The sequence below is a fragment of the Drosophila hydei genome, unplaced genomic scaffold (assembly GCF_003285905.1).
Source record: "Drosophila hydei strain 15085-1641.00,03,60 unplaced genomic scaffold, DhydRS2 tig00000001-arrow-pilon, whole genome shotgun sequence".
NCBI lineage: Eukaryota > Metazoa > Arthropoda > Insecta > Diptera > Drosophilidae > Drosophila > Drosophila hydei.
In genome coordinates, this window is record NW_022045643.1 from 5,117,764 (window position 1) to 5,137,258 (window position 19,495).

The 19,495-nt window shown below is 36.0% G+C and overlaps 2 protein-coding genes across 4 annotated transcripts; one reads left to right on the forward strand and one right to left on the reverse strand.

Annotated features, from left to right (window-relative positions):
* The first annotated feature begins 387 nt into the window (after positions 1–387).
* Positions 388–15,016, forward strand: LOC111605685 (vacuolar protein sorting-associated protein 13D). The gene is made up of 19 exons (XM_023324356.2): positions 388–631; positions 692–1,482; positions 1,538–2,602; positions 2,667–3,622; positions 4,993–5,129; positions 5,193–5,330; positions 5,401–6,013; positions 6,081–6,209; positions 6,272–6,632; positions 6,697–7,489; positions 7,549–7,801; positions 7,867–8,011; positions 8,068–11,433; positions 11,496–11,708; positions 11,791–12,654; positions 12,726–13,034; positions 13,099–13,596; positions 13,655–14,767; positions 14,855–15,016. Exons 1-19 carry the CDS (start codon positions 535–537, stop codon positions 14,912–14,914), a joined length of 11,901 nt encoding a protein of 3,966 aa, XP_023180124.2. The 5' UTR covers positions 388–534; the 3' UTR covers positions 14,915–15,016.
* Positions 15,017–15,357: 341 nt separating this feature from the next.
* LOC111605634 (kinesin light chain) lies at positions 15,358–19,447 on the reverse strand. Of its 3 annotated transcripts, XM_023324291.2 has the most exons (7): positions 19,379–19,447; positions 17,065–17,691; positions 16,862–16,982; positions 16,321–16,800; positions 15,784–16,086; positions 15,647–15,714; positions 15,358–15,526 (listed from the first exon to the last, which is right to left on the reverse strand). In XM_023324291.2, coding segments are annotated over exons 2-7 (1,575 nt in total). In that variant the 5' UTR covers positions 17,667–17,691; positions 19,379–19,447; the 3' UTR covers positions 15,358–15,525. The 3 variants fall into 3 exon arrangements, with proteins under 3 accessions (XP_023180059.1, XP_030078715.1, XP_023180060.1); XM_030222855.1 differs by lacking the exon at positions 15,647–15,714; XM_023324292.2 differs by lacking the exon at positions 19,379–19,447 and having other exon boundaries at positions 17,065–17,737.
* Positions 19,448–19,495: the final 48 nt, after the last annotated feature.

The window sequence follows — 19,495 nt, forward strand, 5'->3', positions numbered from 1 at the left end:
ATAGACATCACACCTCTAAGTAAAATAAATATTTTTTTATTTTATCATTAGTAACTCTATTTTATATATATTTCTGAGGGTGTGTAATATATTTTATTGAGATAAGATATTAAGATTCGAATGCCACATTTTACATTTATTTGGAACATTCACTTTTCATATTTAGCAATTATTTCTGTTTAAATTGAGCGCCCAATTAATATTATCGGAATAATGGTAATAGACAATTTTTTTATTAAAAAGCCTGTCTTAGGTGAATAAATATATGTATTAAGTTTGTAATTCGTTATAAATTTAACGTTCCTTAAAGTCTTTAAATAATCATTAAATATTTTAATTTTGCATACTACAAGAATTATGTTTTAGACAACTTTACAACACCAACATTTTGTTATCGTACTCAGATGTTATGTTTTTTCGTATCTTATAAGTCTACAAAACTAAATTTTGTGTTTGTTTTGATATCGGAACACCTGTATAATCAATATAAATATTAAGTATTGGATGCGCCTCTAAAGTTCTAAGAACACAATAATGTTAAGGGATTTGATTACGTGGGTTTTAAACACCTATCTCGGGAAGTATTTAGAAAATTTGAACTCTGCTCAACTGTCTGTTGCACTGCTATCAGGTATAAAATAATACAAACACTATTACGAAATAAATTATTCTTTTATCATACAATTCATAGGAGAAGTCGAGCTCGAAAACATTCCCATCCGAAAGGATGCGCTGCGCTCGTTTGGCCTGCCTATAGAAGTCTCAGCAGGTAGCATAGGTAAAATAAAGCTGCAAGTGCCGGTTCGTCAGTTTCGTACTTCGCCATGGTGTATTTCGGTGGAAGGGCTCTTCTGCGTCGTCTCGCCAAAAGACTTCGAGAACTGGGATGAAGTGAAAGAGAAACTCCTTAACCTGGAGTATAAGCAATCTGTGTTAGACACTGCAGAGGCCAACTGGCGCTCTGAGAAGGGAAAACAAATCGAATCGTATTACTTCTCATCGTATAATAATTGGCTCAAGTATGGAACAAATATGGCAACAAATATCATTGATAATATTGAACTCAAAATATTTGATGTTCACTTTCGATACGAAGATGTTGTTGATGTGGGTAAAAGCAAAATTGCGACCGGCATCAAAATTGGTTCTCTAACTGCACAAAGCTGTGATTGCAACTGGACGACAGGCTCCAATAAATCAGTTAATAATGATATTAATTTTAAAGTCGTTGAGCTGAAAGAGTTATCCCTGTATTGGGATACATTGCATGACGATATCAAATGCCAGAAGTTCACAAATCAAGAACTTCTAACCAATATGAATCCAACATGTCAACTGCGACCACATGAATTCATAATCAGGCCCATTAGTGCCATAGCCAGGTGGAAACGTGAAAAATCTCCCCAAGTAATTCGCTCAAAAGACAAACCGCGAGTATCCTGTGATCTTCTAGTACCTGAAGTTATAATTGTGCTAAGCAAGGTAAGTTCAATCGAATTAGATTTCCTTAATTAATAGATATTAATTTCCATTTCAGGCGCAACATGATGAAATACAGGATAAATTAGCTGGAATTCAACAAATAAAAGAAATTTGCCAATTTCGTTTGAAAAGACCAACCTACAGTATTAAGGATAATCCGAGAATGTGGTGGAAATATGTTCTTGTTTGCTATGGCCGCGAACTTAAAACAAAAGACGAAAAGTTTATAACGCTCAAGGAGAATCTGCGTTATATGAGAATTTGTCAAGCAGTCGTATTGAATCCCAACGAAAACTTGTCCACTGATGACAAAGAATTTAAGGTGTATATTGAGAGTGATAGAAAAATTGCTGACTTAATCATAATGCGCAGAATATGCTTTGAAAAAGTCTTCTCAAAAGGAATTTCGATTAAGTCTGACCAAGTCAAAGGCAAAGGAATGCTATTTCATTGGTTTCCTAACTGGATGGGCTGGTATGGAAATAATTCGACAGCCTCTGCCGAGCAGGATGAGTCGCTGCAAAATTTAGAAGATGATATATTGGTGGCACTCGAGCACTCACTACAGAGTCAATCTCACATGAAATGTGATACAATTTTTGGATATTTTACTATTGAGCTACTGAAAGGTTTCATCATATTGCAAACCGCAGAATCGCCGAAGGCCGATGATAGCAAATCAATAGAAATGCAATTTAATAATTTATCATCTTTTCTTCAGTTAAATCCTTTATTTACTTCATATGTCGTTGGCATATCACTGGGTGAAGTTTATTTATTAGATAAAACCAACAAGGACTCGAAGCATTGCTACTTAATCAAACCTCAGACCGATCGATCAGCAGCAATAAATCCGCCGGAATTAAAGCAATTAGCTAATTCCACAAATAAACAGGATCCACTATTTCAATTGCAATATGAAAATGATGATCAGTTACAATATCGCCTTATAATTAAATCAAAAAGTTTGGATTTAATATACAATCAAGCTGCAGTCGATTGGTTCTTAAATTTTTTCACCCCCTCCAATAAAGTGCAGTATTTAATTAGAGATAAATATAGTAGTGAAAAAGAACGAAAGTTTCTTAGTTCCTGGAATCAAATCTTTCTGGGCAATGAGGTAAGATTTCGACTAATAATAAGGTAAATATTGCTTATATAAAAATGGATTTTCTTACTTTCAGGCGAATCGAAAGATTTGGACTTTTGAAATTGAGGTATTTGCCCCACGAATTATATTCTTAGAAAATTACAAAATCGAAAATTCGCTGATGGTTTTAATGGATTTCGGCAAATTGCAATTGATCAAATCGGATTTTCAAAAGAAAGCCTCAACATTTATATCGAAAACAGAGGATACTTGTCCAATAGATGACAATGAAGACATCGATGATGATGATGATGATGATGATGATGATGGTAATGAAACCTATTTGACTCCCTGCGCTACTCCACCTGGTTCAGAGAAAAGTGGTTCGGAATCACCAACGATAAACGAAAATATGTTCAAGGACTTATTGAATAAGAACACTCAGCTGGAATCAGCATTGCACAGTAAAATCTATAATACATATACCATAAATTTCACGAATTTGCAAGTATTAGTATGCAAATACCAGGAGAGATGGCAAGCGAGCTTGAAGACCTCATCGAATTTTCATTTAATTGATAAATTCAATATTACGCTAACAGTCGAACAACGTATTGTCTTCACATCTGATCCCGAATATCCATCGCTCACTCTATTTGGGACGTGTCCAATGATATTAATACATGGCAATGAGGATAAAATTAAACACTTTCTAACTATAATTCATCCAATTACCAACAATGCCAGGCTAAAGAATAAAGCCACAAGTGAAACCGAAAATCGAATGCCAACAGATGAAGGTCATCCATACTATAATGCAGATGGTAGCCATTTGGTTGTTCAGTTTGCAATTGGCCAACTGATCATCGAGATGCAGTCCAAAGAAAAGAGTATTGCCGAATTGCAAATTATTGGAGCCAGAGCTGGACTCGTGACTAAGGGAAAGGAAACCACGATAACAATGTCTGTCCATGGACTGCTGCTTGTCGATGCGATTCAGTCTTTCGGTCCAGACTTTGAACTTTTGGTTGCCAGCCACCGAAATGTGGGGTAAGTATTTAAAAGAAACATAAAGACGGGTTAGTGTCTGCTCTAAAATTTGATATTATATAGCTGCCATATACAGTTGATACATTGAGTCATACATTCGGATCGTTTCAATACCCTTAGCATATAGAAACGAAAAATTCAATATAGAATGCATTTTTTGAGAATGTAACAGGTATCACCCCATATAATATATATATTCTTAACCAAGATCGAAACTTTCTATGTCTGACTGTCTGTGTTATTACATAACGCACTCCCATAAAAAAGAGAGGAAGGCTAAACAAGAACAGTTAGGTTGCATATGTGTATTTGTAGAAAGTGAGTTAGGATGCCCGAAGCAACAGAAAATACTTTTTGGCGCCTAATTATTGAGTGTAAAAAACTAACTCAGAGAAAGGCTCAACATTTGAGTTTGAGTGGGAGTCGCGCCCTATATAAAGGCAGCCTCGCTGCTGCATTTCTTCAGTCGTTTCCATGACCTGGTGGTGGTCAGTCGTGCAGTGCAAAGTCTTGTGTGTGATAAACATTTAAGTGGTTAATAATATTAAGAAAAATTGTAATAGTTATATTTATAATTTTAAGCAATTGTTTATATTTTAAAATAATAATTTTAAGAAATTGTTTATATTTTAAAATAATAATTTTAGGAAATTGTTTATATTTTAAAATAATAATTTTAAGAAATTGTTTATATTTTAAAATAATAATTTTTAAAAATTGTTTATATTTAATAATGATGATGTAAATGATTATTGTGTTCGTCGTTATTAATGATGATTAAGTAAGTTGTTATGAAAATAATCATAACGTTATCATTAAGATGAGCATATATATGTGTATGTGCATATATATATATACATATATATAATGTTTGTATGTATGTATGTATGTATGTATGTATGTATGTATGTATGTATATATGTATATATGTATGTATGTATGTATGTATGTATGTATGTATGTATGTATGTATGTATGTATGTATGTACGTACAAATATGTATGTACATATGTATGTATGTATGTATATATGTGTATATGCATGTATAAATACTCATACACATATATGTGCATAGAGAACTAAGCTTGAATATTTAAGAAATGCCTAAATTAACGACATTGTAAGTGTAGTCGGACAAACCCGACTGCAACGCCCTTGTTTGTTTTATAAGAACTAGAATATAAAAAAGAAAAAATGAGATTTGTTTGATTAGTGAACGAACCATTACTGAGCTGCAGGAAATATTAGAAGTGTTCCATTTTGTTTGTGCTGTTAATTTCTAGCTCTCTGTATCCTAATGTACAGCTCACAGTTACTCTACTTTCTCTCAGTACTTTTAACTTATTTACTAAACCTTTACTTATATGCAGAATGGACAGCTTCTCTGGAAGTCTTAAGCATAGTACAGCCTGCTCGCCTGTCACTCCGGGATCTCCAGATTCTACAATATATCACAGGCCAACAAGTCCGCACATAATAAAAAAAGCCGTGCAAAATATTCAGAGCGGTATAAAGCGAATATAAATTTCTAAATTGTATATTATTATTATAATTAAGTAAATATTTTTAGGTCCATCAATGGAACGTGATGAAGAAAGTGAATTAAATGCGCTCATTAATATTGATATCAATATTGTTCAATCGGATACGAATAAGTCCTCCTATCTACACACATCAAAAATATCCTTTAATAGCTTGGAAATAATTGGTATGTATATTGGAATTATTACTTATCTATAATGATATTTATTCAATCTTGAAACTTTTACCTTTTACAGCCAATCAGGAAACAATTTTGGAGCTTTTAAACTTTGCTGAGCGTATTTTTCGCGGTCAAAAGTTGTTTGAAAATATTGGAGATAATGTTGATATAGGACCGGCGTTGGAGCTTAAAGAAACTGAGGGTTCCCTAGAACATAATCAACACGAAATAATCTTTGATTTCTTTCGTTTGAATGTCTTAATACTCTACACCATAAAACGTGATAAATATGAAATTGCACGAAAAGTGGGAACGTTAACAATAAGCGAGGCTAAAATCAATGTTTCGATGCAATCGAGCCTATCAATAAATGGATCTTTAGGAGGTATACAAATCATTGATATTACGCCACAAGGTGTACGATATCAACGTATTCTGTCCATTGGTCGAGATCCAGAGTTAGAAACGAACCGTCAATCGGTGCTCAATAAACTCTCAAACGAAATATATTTAAATAATATCGAAAATGAAAAATGTGATCAAATCGATGCTCTAAGCTTCACAAATCTCTGGAGCGATAATAATGCTGTTAGCCTAAGTGTACGAATGGCCTCTGTATCATATACACACAGCCCTAGATTTTTGCAAGATTTTAATTTTTGTATAACAAGCTTCAAACAGGGTCTGAAGTAAGTTTATAAATAAGTTGCTAACAGATTTATAATTTATTTTTCAATCCTAAAATTTGCATTACAGAGAATTTTTAACTTCCATTGGAAACAAAGCAACGGACATGGCTAAAGAATTTGTACAACAAATCAAAGATGTTAATTATCAAACGAAACCACCGCAGCCAAATAAAAATCAGGAAAATTCATTGATTTCGTAAGTGAATGCATAATATATATACACTTATCTTTTCTCACTATTCCAATATATTATTTCAGACTGGATGTTATTATAAGTAGTCCCATCATCGTTCTACCCATTTCGAATGATAGTAAGGAAGTTTTCATAGCCAATTTGGGAAAGATTAGTTGCCGCAATAATGATATTCACCAAAAGCTGAAGAATATTAATGAGGATGTGATAGTTAAATATGCAATTGAAGTGAAAAATATCAATTTGTTTTCCTTAAATATTGATGAGCAAAAGGAGGACTGGACCTACACTTTACCCATAGCAAGCAAAATGTATGAAAGCAAGCAGGATGCATTTCCTATACTGCACGACACGGCGATATCATTAAATATGTATACAGGATACAACAATACAAAGGATGATGAAAGGCAAATTCAAACTCTATTGGTAAGAAATAATATTATAGAATACTTAAATCTTAAATTTAATATTATCTCTCTCTCTCTCTTAGGTTGAGGGCAGCATGGTTGAAACGTTAAGAGTCACGCTGTATCGAAAGCAATACAAAAACTTAATTGAGTCTATACAAAATGCAACAAATTTTTCAAATGGCGTTTCGTCGGAGAATGTCAAACTAAATATGAGCAATGCAAATGTACCGAGTGATAACGTAACTGATGTACAGCGTATGAAGACTACTATAAAGTTCTCTGTACCGGTGCTGGAGATCAATTTGCAAAACGAAAGCCATGAGCCCCTTGTAAATGTTACTTTTAAAGACTTCTTTGTTAAGCATCGCTCGCGAGGCCAAGATGAGGATCTGAAAGTCGTATTGAACTCTGTGCTAATGGAAGACTTAAAGTCGGAAATGTCGTCGCCATTTCGAAATATGGTTACTTCGATTAATGTTGAGAAGACATTTCAAAGGAAAGGTCGAACAGCATCATCGTGCCCCGATTTACCCAGTTATTATACCAAAAATAAGTCTATATCAACATCTATATCCAATCTGTGCGAGCACATAAAACAGAAAGAAAATCATAAACACAAAGCAGGTCTCTGCAAATCAAATGACATTACCGAAAGGAAAAGCAACAATTTAGTCATCTATAGATCGCATACGAGGCGTTTAGTACAACAGCTAGCCGAAGGAAAGATTGAAAAGCAGAATTCCATCGAGTTTAACTGCTTGAATTTGATGATTTGCGTAGACAGATGGTATACGATATTTGATTTCTTCGGTTTAGTTGCCGACACAGAAAAAACACAATCCCTGGCTGAGCAGAAAAATAGTTTGCCAAAGAGTCAGTATCTGTCTCAATTTAATCTTTCATTTAATGCAACTATTTTGTTTCTTTTTTAGGTAATATTGAATTTAGCAGCAAGCTGAATGTCTCCATACGTTCACTGAACTTCACATCGACTCGCAATGAAGCTGTATTATCTAGAATAAATGTATCCAATGCAACTTTTTCGATAATTCAAGAAGCTGCTTACAAAGCTGTCGAAGGTTGTTTAGGCTCAATAACTGTTTACGATCTAACTAAATACGGATATATATATAAAGAACGTTTCTTAACGAGCGGCTCGGAGGCTTTAAATTTTGTTTATAAAAGGCATGTGGATATTAGGCATAAAAATCTATATATACATAATATATTCCCATATTATTTTCTTCTAGAAAAATGGCGGATACTGAGACACCGAATAGCATTAATGCTGATGCAGTTCTGTGGATAACTATGTCATCGGTCCACTATATTCACACCAAACGTTTTATAGTTGAACTTCATTTGTTTGTCAAGGAACTATTGCAACTGCAGACTGTAATATCTAATGCGCTTTTACATATATTCAAGTTTACTGAAATTCCTATTTGCAGCCCGTAATCAGAAAGCTGAAGAAACACAATGTGGATAAGGTTCAAAACGATCAGCCAACCAAAATAAAACTTTGCATTCAAGCCGCGTCGCCAGTAATTGTCCTTCCCGCCTGTTATAACAGCAATCATGTGTTGATTGCTTATCTCGGACAGTTTACACTGAAGAACAGCTTTCATTTCTCAAGCGAAGACTGTATCATCAGCAAGAAGGGAAAGGCAATTAAAAGTCAGGATGAAATTTTGGACGTTATGCACATCGATTTGGTTAACATCAACTTATTTTCGGGCGAACGTAGTGTGGATAAATTAGAGAACAACTATGATAAGGAAGTCTTTATCAATATTGCAAATACGTGCTTTGTGAAGGGTAGTCGACTCTTCAAAGAGTCATGCTATCTAGATCTTCAGGTCGAACGTAATCTAACCACGGATAGCATACGCGTCTGCCCTGATATCAGTGTGAAGGGAACTTTCTCCAAGTTGAACGCAACGCTTAATATACAAAATTATAAGTTAATTCGAGGCCTTTTGAATAACAATATTGGCGAGCACATAGACGATGTTTATTACAATAGCTTTAACAACACAAGTTCGTCTATGGAAGCCTTTTCTGCTTTGAGCCTATTTTCCAAAAACGAAGACACCACAAATGTTATAACATTGCTTTCGATAAGAATACTGCTGGAAGATGTTTCCATAATGGTGGTTCAAAATACAAACACGATGCCAGACTTTGTGCATGAGTCGCTGGCGTGCATACACTTTATAAGATCGCAGCTGGAAATTGATATGTTGAGCGATGGCTCACAAGATATAGATCTGATATCTAGCAACATTTTGATTGTGGATGAAAGACCAAGCGACGGTACAAACAATGCAAATGTTTTTAGAAACATATTGCAGCCGTCCAAGAAGGAAACAGTTCCAAAGCATTCGGCTCAAGTTGAAATTCATTGCAGAAAGAGATTGAATCTCTGCAAGTATACAGTTATGTTGAACGACATGAGAGTAATTGGGATCTTAGATTTTTTGGATAGTTTAAAAAAGTTTTTCGAAGAAGAGCCCCTAACTGCAACTGCTGTGAATCCAAGATCTACACAACTCCCACAAACAGATCATGCTCAGGCGGTAGATCCTTCTATTTCGGAATACATTATAAATGTGACGGACTCGGAAATTATATTTGCTGAACAGTGCAATCGACTCGACTCGAATGCTGTAATATTAAAGAGCACGACTGTAATTTCCTATAAGCCACATAACCATTGTGTACCACTATCCATCAATATAAATCATTTGGAAATATTTTCATGTATATTGGATGCTGAGGATGACAGTGCGCTGTCGATAATCGACCCATTCACTCTGAATTTGGAGCTAAGAAATAATTGTTTGAACATCGTTGTGCAAAAGCAATTGAATATACGATTGTCCTACGTCGACATGAAGTTATTTCTGAGAATGATCAGCTCCATACCCACACAGGCCTCAACGCCACCGAATGTTTTGTCCAAATCGAATTCGGAATTTGAAAAGATCGCTCCGCTACTGGCAATGGGCTTTGAGATAACGAATTGCTGGGTCGCCATGGAACTTAACAATTGGAAACTAAATGATGCTGCTCTGTGGTTGTCACAGCAAAAGCGCAGCACAGCTAGGAATCCGGCAATGGAATTGAAGACAGCAGTGTTGGATGCCAATTGCATATCCATGTGCGTAATTGATGATTGCATGGATGCTGATGTGCCACTCCTTGAAATATCCCTGACAAAGGTTCTGCTAAAATACAAATTTCAAGCGAACCTGATAGAAGTTGAAAACCTAAACTCAAACACAGCTGAGGGAGATTTGGATACGGAAGTAACGCTCAACTATTACAATCGCCGTCTCAGCGGCTGGGAGCCGCTTGCTGAGATGTGGCAATGCGCTGCGAAATGGAAATATAAAAAGACCCATTTCGACAAGAAGAAACGATTCGAAATCTTCTTGAATAGCAAACAATTGCTCAAGATAAACATAACTTCCACACTGATCGAACTCTTTCACATGGTCTCGAAAAATTGGACAAGTGATTTCCATTCCCTCGATAACGCCAACTTTCGTCAACGTGCACCCTTTGTGCCCTTTGCCTTGCAGAATCTCACTGGCTCTGCGCTACTCTTCAAGCCCATCTATGCCCAGCTTGGGGATTTGACGTGCTCGGATTTCCAGCAGCTGGATATAATAAAGAACTGGACGTCAGTGCAGCCTGAAGAAACAAAAACCTTTGATTTTAGTCAGAAAAGTAAACTTCGGCACATTGATTCACATCGATTGAATCTACATCAAATTCTGGTCCAAATCCATGGCTGGACCTTAATTGGACCCATTTCTATAGACAAGGTTGGAATGTACTTCCGATCAACAATACTGGACTCGCATTACGAAAAGAAAACCCGCATTATTTTTGATATTTCTCTAATGGGCTCTGCCCAAAAGCTGATCAAAGTCATGTCGCCTTTGCGTGTGATCAACAAATTGGATCATGAAATATACCTGAAGATGGTATTAAATAAAAATCAAGCGGATGCTGCCTCGGCTATAACCACAATTCGCCCAAATGACCAGCAGTGCGTTCCATTAAAGTTTATAGACGCAGCTCTATATATCTCCCATATACCATGCGACTCGAAGTCCAAGTCCAAAAATGAAGATCTTGGATTCAGCAACGATGAGATTGCTTGGAAAAAGTGCGGAAGTGAGGGCATACAAGATCTGAATAGCTGTTACGATGCTAACAAAAGCATATTGTATACACTCGTCAGCATAAACAGGGAAATGTCTCCCTATAAGGATCAAAATATGCCCGGACATTCAATTACGCTTCTATCGCCTCTGATGCTCAAGAATATGCTTTGCTGCGACTTAAGTTTCAATATAAATGGATCCAATGCAGGCCGTATAAACGCCTTCGAGAGCATAAATATCTACAATAGAAATATAAACCAACCGTTCAACATGAGCATCACTTTAGATAATTTCCAAGTTTCTGGCCAGTTGAAGGTGCCAACGAACCATAATGGAATAGTCGAGCCGAAGCTAAAGCTACTCGACGCTAAGAACAGAGAACTGCATCTCCACGTATCTATTCAATCCCTGCAAGGCAGAGGCATAGAGATCTATATAAGTGCGCCAATTTGGATTGTGAATAAATCCGGTCTTCCCTTGATTTATAAGCAGGAGGGCACAAATAAGATTGCAGCTGGCCAATTCGATGAGCATGAACGAGCCCGACAAGTTTCTCCCTTAATGTTCTCGTTTTCGGATCAAGAAGGATCACCCAATCTGGAAGTGCGATTGGGCAACACCTTCGGTGCCAACAATCAGGTGAGCTAACTAAACCAATTTGTAAACTATATACAAAAATGTGTAAGATGTATTTCTGACAGTGGTGCAAAAGCTTCAGCATGATCAAGAATATAACATATAGGGAATTGCGCACAGAAAATGGACCGGGATGCTATAAAATCGGTATACGAGTTCGCCGTGGCAGAGGATTGTATGCGAGCACAACATTCGTGACATTGTCTCCGCGTTTTCATCTCTACAACAAAAGCGGGCATCAGCTGGAATTTACACAGAAATGTAATATTGTGCATAATGTAAGTGACTCAAATAGTATCTATTTAGAAAGTATCTATAAGACAGTTCAGATACAAATTATAATAATATTTTACTTTTTAGGATATAACCAATGCGAGTCATGTCATCTCGGCGCCTGTTGACTGCAATTTTCCGTTTCATTGGGCCAATTGGGATCGAGAGCCGTTGATTTGTGTGCGAATTGCAGACATTGAATGCTGTTGCTGGTCGAAGGGCATTCCGATTAATGAGGTCCAGAGTTTGTATATCAACATACGCAATGAATGGTGCGATATGTTTTTCCTAAGATTGGAAATCATATCGAGAGGTGCGACGTTTATACTTCTGTTCACGGATGCGCGTAGCTTACCTCCTCCGATTAGAATTGATAACTTCTCGGAGGTAGTTATCAACTTTTCGCAAAAGGGCTCGAAACCTATTTGGTCTACGCCTGTTCGACCGCAGTCAGCCTTATCGTATGTCATGGATGATCCTTTGGGCGGCAAGACATTGCTCATGGAAGCGCCTGGGGGAAACATAGTTGAGTTTCCAATTGAACATACAAATACTAGCAAAACTTTGACCTACTCCAACTTTATATATATTGCGTTTCACGACACCTTTGATCAATTCAAACGAGATGGCGACAAGCCAGATGATAAATACAAGCAATTGGTGTTGGGTGTCAATGACAAAAGGGTCGTCATAATGGAAAAGAATTCTGGGGATCGGTCGCAGTTGTGGCTCATGAATTCGAATGGTCAACTGGAGCATGAGGGATCAACACCGCCTATACAAACGAACGAGGCAAGCGCTGTGCGTTTGGTATTAGACTTAGAAAAACCACCGAATCCGACGGAGTTTACAGCGCTAGTAGTACGTACGCCCAATAAACAGAGGGCCACAACTCAAACATGGAGATTCGAAAATGGTCGACTCATGTGTCATGCGAATATGTGTGTGCAGGTAAGATTCAGTATATATTTTTTATATTTCTTAAAATTATCATTTCTAATCGAAACGCTTTCATTTAACAGTGCCCACCTCGAAAACATGGCCTAAAGGCTGGCGCTGAGGCTGTTGTGGGACGTATAAAGCATAGCTCAAAAAGTCGAGACTTAGCACCGCGTGAACAACATCTCGTTGCTCAGAAGCTACGTCCTGGCTCTGGTCAATTGGAAATCTCCACCAAAATGGATGGTCCCATTTGCACGGTTCAAATATGTGATATTAAACTAAAGCCAAATGAAACATTTCTGGCACCAGATTTACTTTGGACCCATGCATCCTTCAATAACAGACCCATTGTTGATAAGGCAAAAAGTAATGCTTCTCATGAGTATCAGGTAACGTGGTTTATATTAATATATATATTATAGAAATTGTTCTTTATATATCTTTTAATTTCAGATAAATCTCGATTTGCCCAAAGGCATTGGAATATCTATAATAACATTGAAGCCCTGCGAGGAGATCATCTTTATTAGCATGGAGAACATAATTGCCGAGTTCATAGATACACCTCTTCAAAAGGCAATCGACTTAAACATTGCCTACATTCAAATTGACAATCAATTATTGGACTCAGCTAGCCAAGTAACCCTACATAGCTGTCTGCCAAATAAAGAAGACGAACAGAAGGAGGAAGCTGTGCGGCTTAAACTTAAATTGTTGCCCAGTCCCAATAAGAATGCATTAATTTTTCAATTCTTGACTTTGGATGCTACGCCCTGTATAATGTATCTGGAGGAGAAGCTGATATTAAAGATTGCCTCATTTCTGGGTTATGGCAAAGAAAATCTACGGGATTCGTTATTGCCTTCTGACTACGAAGATTTTAAGGACAGATCTTTCGAGAATGATATGAAAAGATTTTACTTTGAAAACTTTAGTATCGGTTCGACTCAGGTAAAGGAGAGCTGATTTTTTTTAACTTTTCATCTTTCTTTATTTGTATTTATAACAGGTTCGACTTTCTGCCTTTACTGCATCTAAGTTGCCCGAGGAATTGCAACGGACAAAAAAATCATTGGGCCTCACTTTGATCAAATTTGAAGATGCTTTAATAGAGCTCGATCACTTCACTCACAAATATCATTTTGAGACAATTGATGTCTATCTGCGGGCGATCAAGATGCACTATATTAACCAAATTAAGTGGCACGCAGCGTCCATATTGGGAAGTGTTGATTTCTTGGGCAATCCTTTAGGATTCGCCAACGATCTGTCTGAGGGTGTATCTGGACTAATCTTCGAAGGTTCTGTGAAAAGTCTAGTTAAAAATGTTACCCATGGCATTTCGAATTCGACAGCAAAGCTAACAGAAACATTATCGGATAGCTTGGGAAAGGTTGTGTTGGATGATCACGACAACGAAACGAGACAACGAATTTTGGAGCTGCAATCAAACACATCTGGTGGCCACCTTGCTGCTGGCATAAAAGGCTTTGGATTCGGTTTGCTTGGAGGAGTCACGAGCATTGTTCGACATACATACGATGGTGCGCATAACGATGGTGTTCCGGGCTTCCTCAGCGGCTTGGGCAAAGGATTGGTGGGCACTGTGACTAAACCAATTATCGGAATGCTTGACCTGGCTTCAGAGACGGCAAGCGCTGTTCGCGAAACTAGCAGAGATTCACAGCGTCAAGCTCCGAAACGCAAACGTTTGCCCAGATGCGTGACAGGCGCACCTGGTGGTCTTTTACCATCATACTCTAGTCGTCAAAGCAAGGGCCAAGAGTACCTTTACCTAATAAACCGTAAAAACTTTGTGGAGAAAATAATATTTTATGAACCAAACCTGTGGAGTGATAAAGAGGCTAGATTACGGCTTCTCATTTCAACGGAACATGTTCGCATATTCTCAATATGTGACGGCAATCCAACTGTTATGATTGAGTGCCATCTCAGTGAAATTCTCTCCTGTCATCCTTTAACAACCAATACGGGTTCTGACCCGTCTACAAGTAAGGTAACATCGAGTTACTATATTGAAATATCAACAAACTTACCAAAGATCACGCGACCGCGAATTCGTTGTCGAACAGAAGAATGTGCTGAGGCTGTATCTAGATGTGTAAGTAAAATTGCTATAAGAAATATCTCCATCCGGCAATCTATTGCTCGGATATCTATATTGTAATGCTAATCTCTTTGCTTACAGATTAATTATGCGAAAAGTGTCTTCGATGAACGCGAGCTGTCTCTATTGAAATATAATTAAGATTATTAACACTTTTTTATATATATTTATGAATAAAAGGTTTTTTTTTTGATTCTGAAATAAACGACTGAACTATATGCTTTAAGTGTAATACGACAAATAACCCACACCAAATTAAATTCTCTCAAAAAAGAAAACCATTTCCTATATCATAACAATTCCATTATCTAATTTCCTATATATTTTTGCGTAAAATTAATTTTTTGGTATAGGGTTAATATAATTAACCAGTTAAGACACATTGAATTGCAGTTTATCGACACTTATTTTTGGTTGTTTATTAAAAAGCCGTTCCTATATTTTGTAAAGATAACAAATTATATAAAACATGGTATAATTACTTAATTATGCTTGAGTCAACTTAAGTCAGTTCTCTCAATAATCGGTTAAAATGTATATAATTTTTAAAGCAATTGTAGAAATATAAAAAAACACAGTTTTTATTTAAAATATTTGATTTTTGATTTCACGCCGTCATTGAGAAAATTTGACCAAATTAATATTAAGGAATGAATAAATAATGTTAATGTTCGAGTTAGCTTATGTATAAGGAGCACACTATTCCACAAGGACGACAGACGACGAAGTATGTGCTTAAGGCTTAATGGATTTCTGTAAAGTAAAAGTTGGAATATATTATTTATTGGTAGCATTGAAACTTAAACTAAACTGTCTTATATATTTTGAGTGACTAACATTGTGTTGTTAAAATAAATTCGAATTTATACTAACCAATCCTGCAAATCTTCATCCTCGCACTCATCAAAAGTGCAGAATTGCAAATAAATTTCTTGATTGTTCTACTTGTTTACATATATCGAGGTATATTAAACATGCATCACGAATTAATTTCAATTTTAATAAATTACCTCATCAGAAAATTCCATATCATTCATCTGTTTGGATCGTCGCTTTTCGGTAGATGTAAGAAGTTGTGCGACCTTAGTTTGCTTAGCCAAATCGTAGGCCTCCTTTTTACTGCGCATTGCACAGTCCTCGAGAGTTTCAGCTGCTTCAAACATACCCTGTCGTCTGTACAAAGCGCCCAGATTCTTCAACGTGGTTGTAACAGTAGGAGAGTCGACCTTAGCAGCCTTGTGCCATCCTCCGTACTCTCCATACGGTGTGTTCTCTCGTTTGTCATATTTGTGTTCTTCGCGCTCCTCAGCTACCTAAAACAAACAAAAGCGAAAAAGGCATTAATGACAATTAGTTATAAATATATGTTTATTAACAGATTGATATAAATATATTCTTATGTAAAACTCATTTACATATGTCTTCTTAAATGATCACAAAAAATAGACAGCTTATGTAGTCTGCATATTCGGAACCTGGATTAATTTAAGCACCAACTTACTTTAATCGAATACGAATGCAAATATCATACAAATTCGTGACATTACCTGCCAAATGGGTTTATTTTTGCTATCAATTGCACCAAATTCTCGCTCATGGGCTCTAGTCAACACCTGTTTGTAGAGGATTTCAGCTTCTGCGTATCTTCCTTGCTTCAGATAGCATCCAGCCAAATTATTTTTCGTTTTAGCCACATTTGGATCATCGGGGCCGAGTTTTGATTCATATATATCAAGTGCTCTTTGATAGTATTTCTCAACTTCATCATATTTGCTTTGATTTTGGCAAAGGAGAGCCAAATTATTTAGTTGCTTTGCAACATCCGGATGGTCCTTGCCCAAAACTTTCTCGCGTATTTCAAGAGCACGCTTGCAAAGTGGTTCAGCGTCCTTGTACTTGCCACGCTTTCCATATAGTACAGCCAAATTGTTTAATGTTGCTGCTACGGCTGGATGATTCTCTCCCAAAGTTTTGCCACGAATGGACAGAGCATCATTCAATAAATTGGCAGCCTCCTTGTACTTGTTCTGAAATATATGTTATAAGGCATTAGTTTGGGTTGTGATACTACTTGTAAAGTATACTAACTTGATCACGATAAACAAGTGCCAAAATGTTTAACATTGTTGCCACATCGGGATGGTCATGACCACTGGTCTTTTCAAGATCTTCAAGTGCTTGTTTGCATAGAGGTACTGCCACTTCATATCTATAAAATATTATATTATAAGATATTAAGTTGAGCATTTTAAACACTTCTCAGTGTTCATCTTGTTAATTAGATCACATACCGGCCCTGTGATGCGTATTGAATCACAAGATTATGAAGTGTTCGCAGCCTGGCTGGTATCTCATAGCCAGAAGTTTGATTAGCAAATTGGCTTGGAGGCGTTGGAGACATATTGTGTCTATCGTCGTTTTCTTCATCTGGAAAGAGCTCAACAACTGGATCATTGCGGGACTTCTCGCAGGATTCATCTTGCTCTTGATTGTCATCATATTTTCGAACAGATGCCATAAATTCAAGATGTTTCTTTTCCTCTTCAAGTTGTGCCACTAGTTGTTCAGATGCTTGGAATTTCTGTTGGGTGTTGGCTAGCTCATCGCGTAGCCAGGCGTTTTCTTGATGAAGACGCCGCACTTGTGTCTTGAGTTTTTGCTTTTCAGCCTCGATGTTTTGCAAGTGCGATGTTAGGGCCATCATGACCTGTGCTTCACTCAAGCCAAGTTCAATGCTTTCTATGTTCTTTCGTAATATATCAGATTTCTCATTATCTTTTTGAACTTCGGAAATTCCGTTCATAATGGAAACATGTTCAACTCGCAAGGCTTCCAAGCCTTGCAAAACAGTTTTTGTATTGCTTATAATTTCGTCTTGCGACATCTGCGTCATTTTGCCGATTTGCTCAATTTTCTGTCTGCAGAAAAGAAAAAAAACGAATACTTACGAAATGTTAAAAAAATATATAAAAAATATGCTTTAACAAAACAGTAAGGCAGTTGAATGAAGTTAACTATGATTTCCAATTTATTACATTCTGTAATTTTTGATAGCTTTTGAAACAATCATTTTCACAAAACGCGTGTGGCTTAAAAAAATACTTTTGCACAAATCAATAATGTAAAAATTGCGCATGCGCAGGAGCAATAAATTTGTAACTCCGATTAAACATCCCTGATAATGTTTACATGAGATTTATCATGTGAAAATAAAGTTTTTATATTAAGCGGTTATTTTTAGAATTTTTGATTAAGTACTAAATAAAAGTAGTTTAAGTCTAATCAGAACAAAAGAAAATCGTTTATTATCCGCCTTTTTTATTTAATCATCAACCCCAACTAACGTGTGAAAACTTTTCTTATATTCGAAGAGAAGGTAAACATTCACAATATTCTAAGAGAAATACCGGCGTATTTCTGATTACTTATAAATACACCAATCATCGCAGTGGGAATCGATATTGAAAACATCACAGTGTCATCACTATATACAGCTGCTATTTTTGTGCCTAGCAATTTGTCTTAGAACAAAGTATGTTGCTTAACACAAGATTTTTGTATATTTACACAGATGAGTTAATACTTGGGAGTGAGATTTATGGTTGAAAGCACTTGTTAGCCAACGTAATCATGCAATATTCTGGAATAATAATGTTCTATGCTTAGTAAACTGCAACAAAATTATGCTCAGCATTTTCAGCTGATTTCTAAATGCCATCGCCATTGCTTTTTGCCTTGCATTAATTATAAACAAAGATCAATTATTAATGAAGTTAGTAAAGAGAATGTATGTACATAGTGAAATCGGGCTATTAACCTACGAATGGTGTATAAGAAACTATGTACACATTATGATGACTAACTCCTATTGCCTCAGACATAGACAATTTAATACCAAACTGCATGCTTACTCAAATAAATACAGAAATATAAAGCTTAGGCGTAGTGTATGTATGAAAAGAAACTGCTGCTACCATATTATACTTATTTTATGAGTGTTGGGGTGTAATAACAATATGAAATATTATATACATATAGATATACAAACATGCATTCAGATGTAGGTGTGTAAGTGTTGGAATTGCTATTTACTACAAGTGTCAAATGCTTGGAACTTTCTGTTTTACTTTATACTTTATTAGATAAGCACATATCTTAAGTATGTACCATATGTAATGTACGCACAAGTGTATTAATAAATAATATTGCCTGTATATACGCTTCATAGCACATATCTACAGACATACATACAGACATATATGTATGTATGAGTTTTCAACGGCACAGTCACCATTTACTCTTTTTTAGTATTTGTAAAACTATATATACACATAAGCAACATATATATACATTTGAATGTACATGGCAGTAATGTTTTTTTTTGTTGAGACGAAATAATTGTGAATACACTAGATGATTGCATATACAGCACATAAATATATACATATCTGCCTCATATATTCATGTATGTGGATTTACTTATTGCACAGTACCGCCACCGCTTATTTTCATAAACAAATACGCATACAAATTATGAAATAGAATAGCACGAAATGACATTTTCACCCACCAGATTTTAATAATAAATAAATTTAAAAAACTTACATGCAGAAACAGAACTAATAAAGATTAAAAAGATACAGATAATTTCTAATAAATTATGTTATCGAATAGGTTTATTAAAATACTAAAAAGCTTCGCTCATGTTTGGTATTTGGGAAC